This window comes from Lynx rufus, unplaced genomic scaffold, assembly GCF_022079265.1.
Source record: "Lynx rufus isolate CCGP_SWC_20201006 ecotype Redwood Valley unplaced genomic scaffold, mLynRuf1.p SCAF_7, whole genome shotgun sequence".
NCBI lineage: Eukaryota > Metazoa > Chordata > Mammalia > Carnivora > Felidae > Lynx > Lynx rufus.
Genome location: NW_025814889.1, coordinates 21,527,884 through 21,546,248, shown reverse-complemented (window position 1 = coordinate 21,546,248; position 18,365 = coordinate 21,527,884). Strand labels below are relative to the sequence as shown.

At 40.6% G+C, this 18,365-nt stretch overlaps 1 protein-coding gene across 1 annotated transcript in view; it reads left to right on the top strand.

Annotated features, from left to right (window-relative positions):
- CUNH10orf67 (chromosome unknown C10orf67 homolog) overlaps nt 1-18,075 on the top strand; it is a 162,079-nt gene extending 144,004 nt beyond the window's left edge. The window contains exon 19 of the mRNA XM_047066303.1: nt 17,984-18,075. Within this exon, the coding sequence (XP_046922259.1) occupies nt 17,984-18,075 (92 nt within the window). The remainder of the gene's footprint in view (nt 1-17,983) is intronic.
- Nucleotides 18,076-18,365: the final 290 nt, after the last annotated feature.

The window sequence follows — 18,365 nt, the reverse complement described above, 5'->3', positions numbered from 1 at the left end:
GCCACCCAGGCGCCCCAGAGTGGCAACCTTTTAAAGGCATCTGAAGTTAAATAAGTTTAGATCAATTAAATGAGATCAGACCTGTTGAGTCGTTGGAAATTCTAACCCACACAGCAAGTTACTTCTGAAACATCATAATGTATTAGGGTAAGAGAGGCTCTCAGGATTTGTTCTAAAAAGCTAGATTGTCGAATTTGGAACCTATGGGTTGCCTGACATTTTAATTAGAGAGTTTAATTAACAGCAACATTCCATTCCCCAGAAATCCAGTTGACGATTTTGCATCCAAAATTGATTTTCCATTTTTCAAAGGTCCATTCAAAGTAACACAAATTAACCTTGATGGCCACCTAGAATACACGGTAGCTCCGGCCAAAACAAATGCTGTCACTCCCTTTCCTCAGCCCTGAAAATGCAGGGTTATTTCCACCCTTCATTAACCTGCTCTTTTGTTTTACTAAATAAAATCGAATGTAAATGCTTTTTTATGATCCACAATCTTGCGATACTCCACAAAGCTCTCCCATCATTCTGAACGTTTATCTGCATTGCACTGGAGATGTATGTGACCGTGTTCACACCAAACATCTCTGGACAAAACCCCCGAAATTGCTTTCTACTAAATCTCTGATACAACTTTGACATGCCGCGTTGTTCCCTTTGAAGATAGTGTGGGGAAATAATCCAGTCAATAAAAGTCTCTTGTTAAGTGGATTCCAGTTATTCCAAAATTTACTAGAAATACATATTCTTTTTTTTTTCTCTAAATTTTTTGTTAATGTTTATTTTTGAGAGAGATACAAAGACAGAGACAGAGTGCGAGCAAGGGGAGGGGCAGAGAGGGAGACACAGAATCCAAAGCAGGCTCCGGGCTCTGAGCTGTCAGCACAGAGCCTTATGCGGGGCTGAAACTCGTGAACCTCAAGATCATGACTTGAGCCGAAATCGGACGCTTAACCGGCTGAGCCACCCAGGTGCACATAGAAATACATGTTCTATTTTTAATGAATGGAAATGAATAAATGAATGCCAGGAGGAAAACCGAATTATAAATTTGCTAATTCGGAGAGTAAATGAATCTCACTAGCACACAGGTTACTCCCTTCAGGCCCCCAAGGAAATAGTTTAGTACATTTTTAGTATTTTTGAGCACAAATTCACAAATACATTATTAAAGAGCTGTTTAGTTACATTATGATTTTCTATAGCATGGGGGATTACTGTAACCTATCTGGTGACAGACCCCCAAATCAAACTCTTTAAAGTCAGTGTTGTAGGGGCGCCTGGGTGGTTCCGTCGGTTGGGCGGCCGACTTCGGCTCAGGTCACGATCTCGCGGTCCGTGAGTTCGAGCCCCGCGTCGGGCTCTGTGCTGACAGCTCAGAGCCTGGAGCCCGTTTCAGATTCTGTGTCTCCCTCTCTCTCTGACCCTCCCCCCGTTCATGCTCTGTCTCTCTCTGTCTCAAAAATAAATAAACGTTAAAAAAAAAAACAAAATAAAGTCAGTGTTGTATTGAGTTCCGTTTTTTAGAACATGCAAATCAAATATTAATATTCTAAATACTTACTGAATACTTAGCCTCCATGTTAACAGCATCCTCAGTGTTACATCAGAGAACCCGAGAGGTTATTAGATCGTATTTTCACACCACAAGGTACTTTTAATACTTGTGCATGGCTAACATTTAGTGGAAGTAGGTGCTGTTGTAAATGTCTTTCACGTTTTAGCTCTAGTCCTCACAAAGCCCTAGGAGGCTGGCATTCTTGCTTTCCCCCGGTCTACAGAGGAGACAGTGGGATACAGAGAGTTTTAGTAGGCTACCAGAGTTGTTCCACAACAGGTGGCACAGCTGGATTCAAACCCAGACCGTGTGGCCCCAGAGCCCTGGCTTGTCACCATCCAATTATATTGACTGACCCCAAGACGTATGCGTGACATGAGCCCCGTTCTCAACCGCACGCAACGGGGAAATGAGGGACGTTAGAGAGAAGCCATGGAGGCCAACAGACTTCAGTTCACATCCCAGCTCCAACCACTCGCTTACTGACATCATCTCAATTCCCTCTGCTCTGTACCATGGGATGGTGACCCCAGCTCATGGCTTTGCAATGAGGATTACACGAGATACATGCTATGTGCCTAGAGAACCCCTCTCCTTACCTTTCCTCCTGAGCTATTGACCAAATTATCCCCAACTTCCCCAAGTAAAGTCCGCGAACCTACCTTTTAGCCCATCACACGAGTCATAATGTCCTCAGTACGAGGCTACTCTGGTGATTTAAAAGAACTAGTCTCTCCTCTAATTCTTCAGTAATTACCTTTCTACCAGCCGGGAGCATAAGAATAAAATTGACCATTCGTATCAAAGTACACAGTAGGCATTTTGAAAACGGTGACAGTAAACATAAAGTATAGTTTAAAACGATGTTATATCAGGGGACACATCTCTTCTAAGCAGCTTGAAAATAACTTTTTGTGTTGTGGCAAGTTTTAATCCAAAAAATTCTAAAGAGAACAAAAGAGAATCATTCATGCGACATAGAAAAAGAGATCGCTAAAAAGAGAGAGAGAGAGAGAGAGAGAGAGAAATACATTTTGTCAATGTAAGAGAATAAAAAATGAGGTATGATACTATCTGCAAAATTTCAAAGCAGTTTTTACGCAGTGGTAATTATCCCAAGAGAGCCCAGGTAACATTATTAATTTGTTTGCTACTTAGCGGTGATAAAATTTGGGATCTGAACTGCCCATTGTATACTGTGGACTGCCGCAGATTTTATGTACTCAAGAAGACCTTTCTCACAGCCCAGTAATTAGGTGCTATTGACATTGTAATCTTTGGAAATGTTCTTAATGAGCCCCAAAGACACGAATCTCATAGATAAAACCTCAAAGTAACACTGACCCTTTAAGTGGCTTGTCAGCAAGAGAAAGCTCAAACATAAATATCTGAAACACAGGAGACACCCAAATTTAAACCTAGATTACATTGTTTTGTTCATTCTCTGAGACTTTCAAGGAAGACATATTGAAGAGGTGATTTTAAAGGCTTTTAAAGAATAGTGGAACAATTGTAATATATTTGAAATCATTCAAAAATCCTTCTTTTCACCCTTTGAAGCTCTGGACTCGAAAAGTATTTTTTTTCTAAATGTGTTTTCCACCAACTTGTAAAGATACATGTTCATTGAGAGTGGAGTTCAGTGACTCCTGTTTTTGTTGTAAACACAAAAATAACTTTACAAATCACGTAAGAAGTTGGAACTTACGTAAAAAAAATGAAAAGCAAAAGAAATTTCAGACATAATGTTAGCATTATTTTATATATTGCTTTTAGAGTGTAACTATAATTAATATAATTTAGTAAGGTTTTCAAATTCATGTTCAAATGCATATTTTGTAATATTACTACATACACTACATATATGCATAATCAATATATAACATCATTTACCGTGTAATTGATAGCCATTGTGGCTATTAAAAAATGTTAGAAGAAGGAATTAATCCATCAATACGAGTTAATACCAGGACCAAGCTGATTTACTAAACATAATATGTTAAGGGGTCTGTAAGTGTTAATGGAAACTTCTCTACTATTTCCCTATTGTCACCAATTACCTATTATTCAAATGGTCTGTTTCCAAGTTATATATGTGATCCTTACCTTTAAGATTTGGGCTGATTCTCAACGACCTTTCCTTAGGAATGTTGCTTGCTCTTCATACCTATATTCTAGAGATATGTTCTACTCAAGGTCTGGGATTTAGGAGATTAGATGATAATTAAAGCTTGGACGATCAGCAGTGTGTCTCTTAAAACACCTTCCCAAATACCATGAATTCTCAGTAGCATAGAAAAGAGTCAAGATGACCAGTTGGGTTAGAGAACTAATCACAAAAATCAGAGGTTGTCTGTGTTACTGAGGCTCTGCCCATGGGTTAGAGGGAGATTGAAAAATGTGAAAAAGGAAAATGAAAGGTAATCCATCCTTTGAAAATACAGTGTTAATCTTTGAAATGAGTAAGCCGGCAAGTTACTTTGAATTTATAAGATCATAAAACTTTGAGTTAGAATGGAGTAGAAAAGAGGGTGAAGACTAATACGTATTCTGAAAGTACTTTATTAATTTGGCATCAGGACTGTCCTGTGTTAATTTAGTCTGGTGATGCTTTTAAGTATATGTGGGCAATGTTTCATTTAACAAATGCCACTACACACGTTCGTAATTGTGCCCCAAACTGATAGGTAGAGCTCTCCAAAGTATAAAGCGTGAGACAGGAACGCTTTCTGGTGCGCACTGTTAGTCACGCGTTGGACCACGAGTTGGAATTCAGCAGCCTCTCTGGATCTCGTGAACATTATTTTATCCCACACCTTAGCTGCCTGCCTGTTAGTTACGAGGCCTTATAAACCATATAAGCCTCTGTGGTGGGAACGAAGTATTGAGAGAGGGTTTAATTAGTGCAGAGACAGTGGGGATTAATTTTTAAATTTAGGAGTGGTTCTGTTACAGAAGTGACAAAATGTTACAAGATATTGTGTATAGATTCATGCAAATTTGTGGGCATATCAAGTACACCCTTAAGTGGGCTTGAAATGATATCTTGGGGTGCAATAGATATCGTATGAGTATTACTTTCAACTGGAGGGACCCCAAGTTTGGAAACTGAGGAAACTGAACTCTGTTGATTCTAATAGCTTGTCTGAAAGTCTCTTAGCGTGTCTGTTTAGACAATCACATCTATAATTTTGAAAACTTGTGTTTTCCGATCTTCATATAGCGATTACTTTTTCTTTCCTTTTTTCTTTTTATATTTTTATCTTTTTAAAATGTTTATTTATTTTGAGAGAGAGAGAGTGAGCGCGAGTGGGGGAGGGAGAGGGGCAGAGAGCACGAATCCCAAGCAGGCTCCAAGCTGTCAGCACAGAGCCCTACATGGAGTTCGAACTCATGAACCCTGAGATCATGACCTGAGCGGAAACCAAGACTCAGACACTTCACCGACTGAGCCACCCAGGCGCCCCTGTTTTTTCTTTTTCGTATTGCACTGGCTAGGATTGTCACTATGATGCTGAACAGAGAAGTCAGGGACACCCTTCTCTTGTTTCTCTCTTAATAGGACAAATTTTGAAGTGTCACTATTGCAATATATTGCAATATATTACAAGAATTAATTATATTCTCTATGCTGTACTTTCTATCTCTGTGACTTATTCTTTCCGTAACTGGAAGCCTGGACCTCCCCACTCCCCTTCACCCATTCTGCCCATTTCCCCACCTCCTTTGCCTCTGGCAGCCATCACTTTGTTCTCTGTCTTTATAGGTCTGATTCTGCTTTTATTTCATTTTTTTCCTTTATTTTGGTTTTCAGACTCCACATGTAAGTGAAATCGTTTTGTCTTCCTCTGTCTGCCTTGTTTCACTCAGCATAATGCCCTCTAGGTCCATCCATGTCGGCACAAATGTCAAGATCTCATCTTTTTTGATGGCCGAGTGATATTTATTATATATACCATATATATACATATATATACATAAACATATACATATATATATTCATTATATATACCATATGTGTATATGTATATGTAAATATATGGCATATATATATTCATTATGCATACCATATATGTATGTGTATATGTAAATATATGGTGTATATATGTGGATATATGGTATGGGTGCCCGGGTGGCTCAGTCAATTGAGCGTCTGACTTCAGCACAGGTCACGATCTCACGGTTTGTGAGCTCAAGCCCCACCTCAGGCTCGCTGTTGTCGGCCTGTCAGTGCAGAGCCCGCTTCAGATCCTCTGTCCCCCTCTCTCTGCCCCTCCCCCACTTGTTCTCTCTCTCTTAAAAAATAAATAAAAACATTAAAAATATATATGTGTATATTTATATAAATAACATCTTCCTTACCCACTTAACATACCTATCAATGGACACATGGGTTGCTTCCATATCTTGGCTATTATAAATAATGTTGCAGTAAACATAGGGGTGCCTATATCTTTTTGAATTAGTGTTTTTATTTTCTTTGGTAAATACCCAGGAGTGGGATTACTGGATCATATGGTATTTCTATTTTTAATATTTTGAGGAACCTCCGTACTGTTTTCCACAGCGGCTTCCCCAACAATTTCCACTAACCGTGCACAAGGTTTCTTTCTCTCCACATCCTCACCCACACTTGTTATTTCTAGTCATTTTGATTTTAGCCACTCACATGTGTCTCACTGCTGTTTTGACTTGCATTTCCCTGATGATTAGTGACGTTGAACATATTTTCATGTGCCAGTTGGCCATGTATATGCCTTCTATGGAAAAATGTGTATTCAGGTCCTCTGCCCATTTTTGATCAGATTATTTGGGTTTTTTTAGCATTGAATTGTGTAAGTTCTTTATGTATTTTGGATATGAACCCCTTGTCAGATGTATCATTTGCAAATATCTTCTCCCATTCAGTAGGTTGCCTTTGTTTTCGTTGGTTTCCTTCACTGTTGCGTTTTATTTTGGAGTAGTCCCAGTAGTTTATTTTTGCTTTTGTTTCCCTTGCCTCAGGAGACATATCTGGAAAAATGTTGCCATGGTCAATGTCAAAAAAATTACAAGCTCTATTTCTTTTCTTTTCATGTATATATTTATGTATATTTATATGGTTTTTGTGTATTTTGTTCTGGCCTATTTTGTATCATAATTTTTTTAATGGACACTATCAATTATTTCTGTGATACACATATTTCAAAGTTTTTGTCGGACTATGTTATCAACTAAAATTTATCTGGAGTGAATTCATGTTCTCACAGCTTATCTTGCTATTGTCTTTACAAGCATTCTATTCTTTTATTTATTTTGGAACTTTGGTTTTCAGGCTCATTTCCTTCCTCCTTCCTCCCTCCCTCTGTCTTTCTCTCTTTTCTTTTGTTTTTCTCTTCTTTTTCCTTTTCTTTTCTTTAATTTTCTTTTCCTTTCTTTCTCTCCCCACCTGAATACAGCTCTGTGCCTGCTTCCACTATGCTAGTCTCACTCCTAGTCCAAAACCAGTTCTCCTAAGTTTGGGGGTTGCCTGTGCCACTGTGACATTAGGGTCTTGAAGCCTCCAAGCCATCAGGTGGCTTGGTTCAGTTCCTCTGTGTGAAGTAGTTTTTGCCTTTGAGCCTCCCTAGGCCCAGAGCTTTCTATAAAGCCATAGCCCCAGATTAGAAACTATTTTTCTGGGTTTTTTTTTTTTTTTTTCCTCCCACAGTATCCTTTCATTGAAGCTACTGCCTTTGAGGAGTGAATTTCTTCTTTTACCCAACATGGAGCACATTTAGCCTTTTTGACCATACAGGAGCTCTGGGGCGTCTGAGTGGCTCAGTCGGTTAGGCATCTAACTCTTGATTTCCACTCAGGCCATGATCTCACAGTTCGTGCTTTTGAGCCCCACGTTGGGCTCCATACTGACAGTACGGAACCTGCTTGGAATTCTCTCTCTCTCTACCCTCCCCTGCTCATGTTTTCTCTCTCTCTCTCTCTCAAAATAAATGAATAAGCTTTAAAAAAAAAAAAAAAAAAGGAGCTCTATTCCCGGCTGTCATGAAATCCTGCAGCCAGAGCCCATAGGCCTGTGGTTTCAGCCCCTGTGTCAATTTTCTAGGGCTGCTGTAACAAAGTACAGCAAACTGGGTGATTTAAACTACACAAATGTTATTGTCTCACAGTTCTGGATGATAGAAGTTTGAAATCAAGGTGTTAGCAGGGGGGGTGTCTTCTGACAGCTGTGAGGGAGGCGAGGGAGAACCTGTTCCATGCTTCTCTCTGAGCTTCCGGTAACCTCGAGTGTTCCTCGGCTTGTCAATGGCATTTCCCCTATGTCTTCACATTGCCTCCCCTCTGGGTGTGTCTGTATCTGTGTCCAAATTTCTCCTTTTCATAAAGACACAGACATATTGCATTAGGGCCCACCCTGAAGACCTCATCTTAACTTGATCGTCTACATGACCTTATTTCTAATTACGTTCACACTCACAGGTACTAGGACTTCACCATCTTTCAGGGAGACACAATTCGATCCATAACAACCTGGTTCATTGCTTTACATGTCTTATGTTTATCTTATCTTGCCCATTATGTCTTTCTGGTCTCTCTTTTGAAATTCTATTTATCATGGAGCATAGGGTATACTAGATCGTAGACTCACTGTATACCATTGTACTTCCTTCTCCCTTCACCAAAAAAAGTCCTAAATGTTCAAACATTTTTTCTTTGTGTTTTCTTTGTGTTTCTGAACCAAAGACTTTTCAGCTTTAACTTATGCTGTTCTAAGAACATTTTGTCTTGTAAATTTATGGCCACAATTATCATTGTCTCATACACCAAAAGTGTGCATTAAGATATTTATGAATATAAAAGGAATATATAAATAGATATTATATATATTATATTTGTAAATATATTTAAAAAGAATACCTTTTTAAATTTTTTTAATGTTTATTTATTCTTGAAGGGGGGGGGCAGGGAGGGGCAGAGAGAGGGAGGGAGACACAGAAACTGAAGCAGGCTCCAGGCTCTGAGCTGTCAGCACAAAGCCCAATGCAGGGCTCGAACTCACCAACCATGAGCTCATGACCTGAGTGGAAATCAAGACTCAGATACTTAACCAACTGAACCACTCATGTGCCCCTGGTTTATTTCTTAAATTCCATATATGAGGGGTGCCTGACTGGTTCAGGAGGTATATAGCATGCGACTCTAACTCAGGGTCATGAGTTCAGGCCCCACATTGGGCATGGAGCTTACATTTTAAAAAAAAGACAAGAAAAAATTCCACATATGAGTGAAATCATATGATATTTGTTTTTCTCTGACTGACTTATTTCACTTAGCTTTATACTCTCTAGCTCCATCCATGTTATTGCAAATGGCAAGGTTTCAATTTCATTCTTTTTATGGCTGAGTAGTATTCCACTGTATATATATATATATATATACACACACACACACACACGTATATAATACATATAATATAATATATAATATATATTATATAACACATATAATACATATATGTATACATGTATATATACATGTATACACGTATGTAAATATATACATACATGCGTGTGTACATACATGTATATACGTGTGTGTATATACATACATGTATGTGTATATATATATAGAGAGAGATGAATAGATACAGGTATGTGTATATACATACCTGTATGTATATATAGAGAGAGAGAGATGTGATATCACATCTTCTTTATCTATTCATCTGTCAGTAGACTGTTTGACTATTGCAAATAATGCTGCAATAAACATAAGGGTGCATGTATCCCTTTGAATTAGTGTTTTTGTATTTTGGAGGTAAATACCCAGTAGTGCAATTACTGTAGTTCTATTTTTAAATTTTTGAGGAACCTCCACACTGTTTTCCACAGTGGCTGCACCAGTTTGCATTCCCACCAACAGTGCAAGAGGGTTCCCCTTTCTTCATATCTTTGCCTGGCCTGTTGTTTCCTGTGTTGTTGATTTCAGCCATTCTGACAGGTGTAAGGCTCATTGTAGTTTTGATTTGTATTTCCCTGATGATCAGTGATGTTGAGCATCTTTTCATGTGTCTGTTGGCCATCCGTAGGTCTTCTTTGGAGAAATGTCTGTTCATGTCTTCTGCCCATTTTTTAATTGGGTTATTTTTTAGATGTTGAGTTGTATCAGTTCTTTATATATTTTGGATACTAACCCTTTATCAGATATATCATTTGCAAATATCTTCTCCCATTCCGTAGTTTGCCTTTAAGTTTTGTTGATTATTTCTTTTGCTGGGCAGAGACTTATTTTGATGTAGTCCTAATAGTTTATTTTTGCTTTTGTTTCCCTTGCCTCTGGAAACATATCTAGAAAAGCGTCACTATGGCCAATGTCAGAGAAATTGCTGCCTGTGCTTCTGGTATTTTTTATGGCTTCAGGTCTCACATTTAGGTCTTTAATCCATTTTGAGTTTCTTTTTGTGAATGATGAAAGAGAGCATGGTCCGGTTTCATTCTTTTGCATGTGGTTGTCCAGTTTTCCCAATACTATTTGCTGAAGAGACTGCTTTTTTCCCATTGAATATTCGTTCTTGCTTTGTCAAAGATTAATTGACTATATAGTTGTGGGTTTCCTGAGTTTTCTGTTCTATTCCATTGATCTGTGTCTATTTTTATGCTAGTACCATACTGTTTTGGTTACTCTCACTTTGTAATATAACTTGAAATCTGGAACCGTAATACTTCCAGTTTTTTTTCTCAAGATTGCTTTGAGGTCTTTCGTGGTCCCATATTAATGGAATGTGTTTCCATTTCTTTGTGTTGCCTTCAATGTCTTTTATCAGTGTTTTACAGTTTTCGGAGTACTGGTCTTTCACTTCTCTGGTTCAGTTTATTCTTAGGTATATTACTATTGTTGGTGCAATTGCAAATGGGATAGTTTTCTTAAATTCACTTTCTGCTGCTTCATTATTAGTTATAGGAATGCAGCAGGTTTCTGTACATTGATTTTGTCTCCTGAAACTTTACTGAATTCATTTATCAGTTCTAGTAGCATCTTTGGTGGAGTCTTTAGAGTTTTCTATGTATAGTATCAAATCATCTGTAATTAGTGAGAATTTTAGTTCTTGCTTATCAGTTTGGATGCCTTCTATTTCTTTATGTTTTCTAATGAAACCCTTAAAAACTCTCTGTTGCATCTTTTTTTTTTTTCCAACGTTTATTTATTTTTGGGACAGAGAGAGACAGAGCATGAACGGGGGAGGGGCAGAGAGAGAGGGAGACACAGAATCGGAAACAGGCTCCAGGCTCTGAGCCATCAGCCCAGAGCCTGACGCGGGGCTCGAACTCACGGACCGCGAGATCGTGACCTGGCTGAAGTCGGACGCCCAACCGACTGCGCCACCCAGGCGCCCCTGTTGCATCTTAGTAAAAGTCATTTTTGTTGATATTCTGCCTATGAAATAGGCAATGAGTTACCTTTTCCAGACAAGAATGCATTATGGGTTGAACTATGTCCTCTGCTCCGAAAAGATGTTGAAACCCTCACCCACAATTCCTGCGAATGTGACCTTACTTGTAAAATAGGGTCTTTGCGGGGGCGCCTGGGTGGCACAGTCGGTTAAGCGTCCGACTTCAGCCAGGTCACGATCTCGCGGTCCGTGAGTTCGAGCCCCGCGTCGGGCTCTGGGCTGATGGCTCGGAGCCTGGAGCCTGTTTCCGATTCTGTGCCTCCCTCTCTCTCTGCCCCTCCCCTGTTCATGCTCTGTCTCTCTCTGTCCCAAAAATAAATAAACGTTGAAAAAAAAAAATTAAAAATAGGGTCTTTGCGGATGTAGTCAAGTTAAGATGAGGTCATTAGGTCATTAATTCATTATGACTTGTGTCCTAAGAAGAGGGAAATTTTGACACAGACACACAGGGAGAATGCCTTGTGGTGACAGAAACAGAGAATGGAGTGATGTAGCTGGAATCCAGAGAACATCAAAGGAGGATGGCTGCCACCAGAATTTAGGGAGAAGAAGGGAAGATTCTCCTCAGAGTCAGAGAGGGAGCATGGTCTCACCAACACCACGATTTTGGACTTTCAGCCTGCAGAACTCATGTGAGGGAATTAATATCTTTAAGCCATCCACTTTATGTTACTTGGTTCCAGCAGCGTTAGGAAGCTAATACTTAAGGCAATTGAATAACTTCCATGACGTCCACATTAACTAGAGGGACAGCCACTGTCCCAAATGAGTTCAGTGACTTTATGTTTCCACTTTGCGTTACATGTTCTGCCGTTAATTTTCACCATAAAGGAGACATTTCCCCTTGATTGATTAGAAACTTAACTTCTTCCAAGCTTCAAAACACATTCTAGCATTAAGGAATCAAATGTGATAAGCCTTGCGTATAAATTGTGTATAGATTTGCCTGTCACTTTCCTGGCAGTCAGTAAGTGATCAACAAATGTGTAATAAAACTGAATCTGAAGTTCATTCCACTGAGACTTCTACTGTTATCAACTTAGGTTGCTAATGCACAAAGTCCCTACTTGTCCTCAGACTAAAGGGTATCACCGAGGTCCCTGTGCCCTCTTCCTATAAACGTGTCCATGCCTCCTTTTCTTACTCATTCCTTCCCTTCCTCTTCAAGCAAGTGCCTCTGGTCCTCCTACCTTAAATGTTAGCCCTCCGGAGAGCAATCAGAGCCTGCTTTCTCTCCTTCCTTCCCCTTCTCCAGGTTACTCTACTTGCCTTCTGGCTTTACATCTCACAGACACAGCTCTCACCTAGGTCATCGGAATCCTTCAGATGCGAAACTGGTTTCCAGTTCTCTCACTTGACTGCACGCCAGCGTGTTACTAATGAGCCTCCCTTAATTCTTAAGATGCTCTCCTTTTGACTTCCAAGTCACCAGCCTGTTCTAATTCTCCTCCTACTTCCCGGAGCTCCCTTCTCTGTTTCTCCTGGTTACTCAACTCTGCCGGTGCTTTGAGTATTAAAGTGCTGGAGTCACTAAAGATTTTAATTTTGGGGTCGCTGTTACACACTTTGTTTGCCCCTGCTTAATCGGTCAATAAAAATCGATGGCTTTCAGGATAAAATCAAGTTTTTCAGTTTAGCATGTAAGACCTTTCATAAGAGCTCCCTTTCCCCTACATGGGCTCTCTAATCTAGTCGTAACAAATGACTTACTGTTCCCTGCTATTCCATGCTATTCCGTGCTTCTGTGCCTTTATACGTGCCTTCACCTAGGTGACAGGTCTTGCGCCTGGTCTTGCTGCACTCACTCGTCTTCTGTGGTTAGCTGGCCATCTGCTGGGGTGACAGGGTGACTGGATCTTGTATTTCTTATCACTGAGCAGGCACACTGAGTCTTGTGATCAGATGCGCTCAGGGTTCTTAAAAGCAGCAAAAGAAAACAAGCTCCAATGCACAGGGACCGTTCAAGTCTCTGGTGGCACCGCCTTTGCTCCTGGCCCATTGGGCAAAGCCAGTCTGACGACCAAGGCCAGATTCTATGTCGGAGGAGCTGCAAAGGCCATGGATGCCAAGGGAGCCACCCTACTTACCTTTACTGGGTTTCACCTTCTCTTTGTTACTCCATTCGTTCATCCATTGGACAGGTGTTATGATCACCTACTAGAAGTTAGGCTCTGAGGATGCGGGGTCTTCTTAGTGCTTGGAATTTATATTCTTTTTCTTAAAGTTTACTTATTTATTTTGAGAGAGAGAGAGAGCACGCGCGTGTGTACAAGTGGGGAGGGGCAGAGAGAAGGAGAGACAGAATCCCAAGCAGGCTCCGCACCATCAGCCCAGAGCCCTATGTGGGGCTCAAGCCCACGAACTGTGAGATCATGACCTGAGCCGGGATCAAGAGTCAGACGTTTAACCATCCGACTAGTCCACTCAATAACAGTAATACCAGGATTTAAGGTGGTGCAGTGAGGTGGGGTGGGCCTGAGAAGGCCTCTCCACTTCCCCGTTTCTGCAGAAATTGCCACCTCGTTACTCAGAATGACCTACTTATGGCCTCCTCCCCCCAAATAGGGAGGGGGAATTGGAGGAAAGTGGTCAAAAGACACAAACTCCAGTTTTGAGATAACCAAAACTGGGGCTGTATATAGATCTTTAAAGTCCTCGTCACAAGGAGAAAAACGTTTTGTTTCTCTTCTTTTTCAAAATATCTGTATGCGATGACAGCCGTTAGCTAAATTTACTGTGGGGCTCATTTCACACTATACGTTAAGTCAGGTCCTCGTGCTGTACATGTGAAACTTACACAGGGCTGTATGTCAATTATAGCCCAATAATGCTGGGGTGGGGGGGAGGATAATCAAAAGCCAAAATAGAGAAACAAAATATAAAATGTTTATAGTGTGTCTGTTTCAAAAATAATCGCAGAAAAATTACTGAATTTCCTTGGTAACCGATAAATTTAAGCATGATTGTGTGAAAACAGCATTTCCACTAAATACCCAAACTTCAGAGGTGAGCGAGAGAAAAAGGCACAGTTTAATCCTGAGGCCCCAAGCTGTTCGCCTGTTGATGGGAATACATAGCTGTTTGTAACCTCAAATTCATACTTGTGCAAATTACATAGACCAGAAGTCCCAATGCAAATCGCTTTAAAAATAGCGATCTAAAGCTTCCATATGAAGTATATTTATTTTTCTCTAGGATTAGGACAGATTGCGTTGCCAGCCTAGTCTTTCATAAAGAGGGGGGTGGGGAACAGAGTTGGGCCTTCATTTTCTCACAAAAGGCACAATGGGAAGCGCATCTGTGAACATTGCATAATTTGTTATGTTCTACAAAGAGGTGGGTTTTTGTTATACACATACCAAAGCTATTTGGTACTGTTTCACCAATGATCTCTATTCAGGTCCAGAAAAGAAATTGGCCTCCGCAGAGTGAAAGGAGAGTAAATTTTTCTTTAAAAATTAGATACAGATTATCACTTCCAAATGCAGGAGGGAATTTTACAAGTGACGGTGCACTGATTAGCTTTCCAATGGACATCCAGTCCTTTATGAAACACATACTAGCAGTGGTCAACTGTGACCAATGTGGTTTATTACTCTCCAGAAGAGCTGAACTGAGATTACCCATCTAATCTAATTGAGAAATGTTGGGTGAACTTGAACTCTTTCATGGACATGAATGACCAGAGAATTTATTTGATAAGACATTAAAAGCTGAATATGGTAACTATCTCTTTGATGGTTTGATACAGTCATTCCCTTAGTTCATTTGCATGCCTTTCATATTTTTTCGTTAGTACTCTGCTGGTGATTACATGAGCAGTCTAAACGAAAAAGGAAAAAAAAAAAAAAGTTTCCGTACAACATCCTTACGGAAACATTAGAAACCTTACCTTTATCAGTAAACACTCATGGCAGTCTTGAGTTGGTTTAACACTTTAAAAAGTGAGTCCAGCTTTCAAGAACAGTAATTACATTGGGGAAAATTTAATAAATCCACTGTTTTCTCGGGTGACAGTCCCTAAATTATTTTTCAATTTCGTCCTCTGATTTTACTAATTAACATTTTAAAAAGACATCAGGAAGTTGACGTATTATTTACCAGCCTCCTTTGCATTTTGTTGTAAGCTGGGCAGTGCGAGCTATTATTGGTGGCACCTCGGTGCAACATTTATGGTAAGTTTGCCAACAGTATGGTATACAGGTGGCATCAGATAATAAAGTAATAAAGTGCTTGCTCTTCATACACCGGCTGACTTCAGGATAAATGCTGTTGTATTCCCAATGGCTGTCACCATATAATTTGGATATATGCATCTCCTTCTTCTATTTAAATATTATACTTTAAAAACAACTCCTACAAACGCAAAGATAGAAGCTCGAGGTACAAATGACAAAATCGCGCGTCACGTTACTGGTGACTCTTTAAGTAAAATTTTTCATTGCCACTTTGTCCTTAAAATAAAAAGGCCTTTTGGTCATGCCCATACAAGCATAATAAATTGTATATGTTTGTGATACTGAATGACTCTTGCCCATATGCTGCACCGCAAAGCTACATGAATGAGGCATTTACCAAATCAGGCCCACCACATTAAACAGAAAAACAATCTTTATTCATGGTAACTTATCAGTTTCAATTAATCAACCTTAACAATGGAAATTCTGATGTGTTCAAGCAACTTGAAAGCAATGGGTCATCTCCAGGGCAGCCATGTTGTGTCTTTGTGCCTAACGTTTCAAACAAAGCAACATCTCCAATAAATAGACATACGTATACATACATACATGTGCACGTATCTACATCCCGATGCGTGACCACAGCTATGCCGCGTTCTGCCAGTAAACGAGCATGTTTACTGCCTGTGATTTTTATCACGGTAAGTGTAATTGTTTTCCTTCAGAGTATTACTTTTTTGAGCTCTGCAAGTTTAAACAAAAGGAAAGAAATTTCCATTGGATGACCATCCTTTCAGTTTCTGTGCTGCTATGTGAATAGCATTGTGCAAACCATTCCAATGGTTTTGAAAAGGGGTAACCATTGGTTTGATTTGGTTACACGGTTTAGCAAAGAGCTCCCTCCCACTGCCTTAGGGTCTGTGAAAGGTCTGTGACCTGTTTAGAACTGCCAAGTGAAATGTCATGTCGCCCCTCCCAAATGGGAGTATCTGCATTCATTTGATCAGTATAAAAAATGATTGGGGATGGCGAGATCAGTGCTTTTGAATTGCAATTTATAGCAGTTTACAAAAATGCACATTGTTGGAAAAGAAAACATGGAAGTGTTTCTTTCTAAATTGCATTACCTGTGAAATGTCATTAGTCTTTTAAGGATATTTACATCCTTTTTTTATTATTAGTTAGGAGACTTATTTCAGCTACAGAAAATCAGAATTTTATCACATTATGATTTTTAAACTTGTGTTTTGGTTTTGATAGCAGAATTTAGAGAAAACGTTTCTGAGTTCTTAGGATAAACATCATTTGTTGTCGTTTCCCTTTATTAACTCTCCAAGATAGTCTGCTGATCAGTTGCATTAGCGGAAGACTCCCAATGATCTTTCTCAGATTACAGAGGAGATCCATTTGTTGGCAAATGCCTTGTCGGCTGATTTGTAATAGTGAGTCCGAAATCATGGGCATACTAACTCTGCCAGGTTTCTGTTACTCCTTCAACAGCATGCTATGTAAATTTCTTTGTGAGAGGAAATTACGGTAGCCCCAGATTCATCTACATGTATGCACCGCTTCATAAAAGGAAATGTTATTTATTTTCATTAAATACGCGAATGTTAACCGAAACGTGAAGGTAGGCTGTTCAAGTTCACAAAGGCTTAATGCAGCCACCTGGGTCTCTGGGTTGCAGAAAACAGCATCTTTTATACGATGTCTAGGAATCAGCACCTTTTCTACGATGCCCATCTCTTTGCCTAGGCAAGTGGGTGGAACTGGGTGTTATTTTGAAGAATTCTTCCTTTAGGAAGAAAAGTTATCTTGGGAAAAGGGCCCCAGAACTTCCCTGGCTGATACTTGAGTAGAAAAAGAAAGGGCCTGCTTCAGAAAAGACTTGACCCAGATAGACTCCCTAGCAATCCACTTTGAACCTCCCCACCATTGAAAGGCGAGGTTGTCACGTTTTTATCTTTGTTCATGTTAAGCCTTGGAATGACAGCCTGTCTCTGTGTTCCCCTCTCCCACTGCCCCGGCTGTAAGTGTCCACATTGACACCTACCGGTGACCGCAGGCTGCAATTCTTTGTTGCCTTGTCCACGCTCCTGGCTTTCACTGGGATTAGCTCAGGGCCTTTGTTCCCCTTCAAAGCTGGAACATCGCATCCCATGTTGTGGCTTTCCTGTCTCAGACCCCCAACGCTTTCCTCACAATTTACACACCAGGTAAATGTCCCTCCCTACAGAGCAGAGAGCCTAGCCTGAGTGGGGGGTGGGGGGGGGGTGGGAGGAACCTCCCCAGTCCCCAACTTCAGAACCCCTGCCAACTGGTTTTGTTTCCTTCTCATTCATAATTTTCTATTTCATATGGAGGAAAGACTGAAAATGCAAATGGAAGTTTAAATCTTCGTTGGATCCTTGGACCCAAACACAAGACAGCCTCTGCCTTTTTAAATTCTCTTACAACTGCTCCTAATTCTAGGAAGGTGACCCTCAGCAGAAGGTCATTTACTGGCCTTGGTCACAGGCTCCTAAGACCATTTCTATAGTATGGAGCAGCAGGAAAACTGTCTCAGAAAAAAAAAAAAAAAAAAAAAACTTGGCTGACAAGCTATTCTGAAGGCCAAGGAGGATCTGACTGCCCGACCTCCCCCACTGCCCACCTGTCCTACTTCCCTTCCAGGTTATTTGAAGGGGCTCCCAACTGGGGCCAGACAGGGAGGACCCACTAAAACTGAGGCAAAGAGCTCTGCGTGAGGAGCGGGAAGTGGTTTATATATAGCAAGTAAAACAAAATGCACGTATGTTCCTTTTCCCGTCTTTTTAGGGAGGGTGTCTGGAACCCTGGAAGAAGAGTCTTTGGAGAAGCCATTGATACTCCAGAACAACCCAGTGAATGATGTGGACGCTACTGAGTGAGGGGCAGGGCCCTGGGCTGCGCAGAGGGGGACCACAGAGAGGACCCTCTCCATCCTGGCGTAAGGCCTGCCTCCCTGGCCAAGAGATACTCCCTCCAAGGCGTTTCTAACAAAGCTGTTCCGTCTCCCCGATGATGTAGACTAACTCGAGGCCTGCCCTTGAAACGAAGAGAACGCGACGTCCGCCTGGCTGTGCGCACCTTTCCAAACCCTCAAAGGCAGGTGCTCGCTCATGCTGGGTGAGAGGGACGCACGGACTTCGAGGGGCTGCCAAAGCCACTGGGGGCGCTT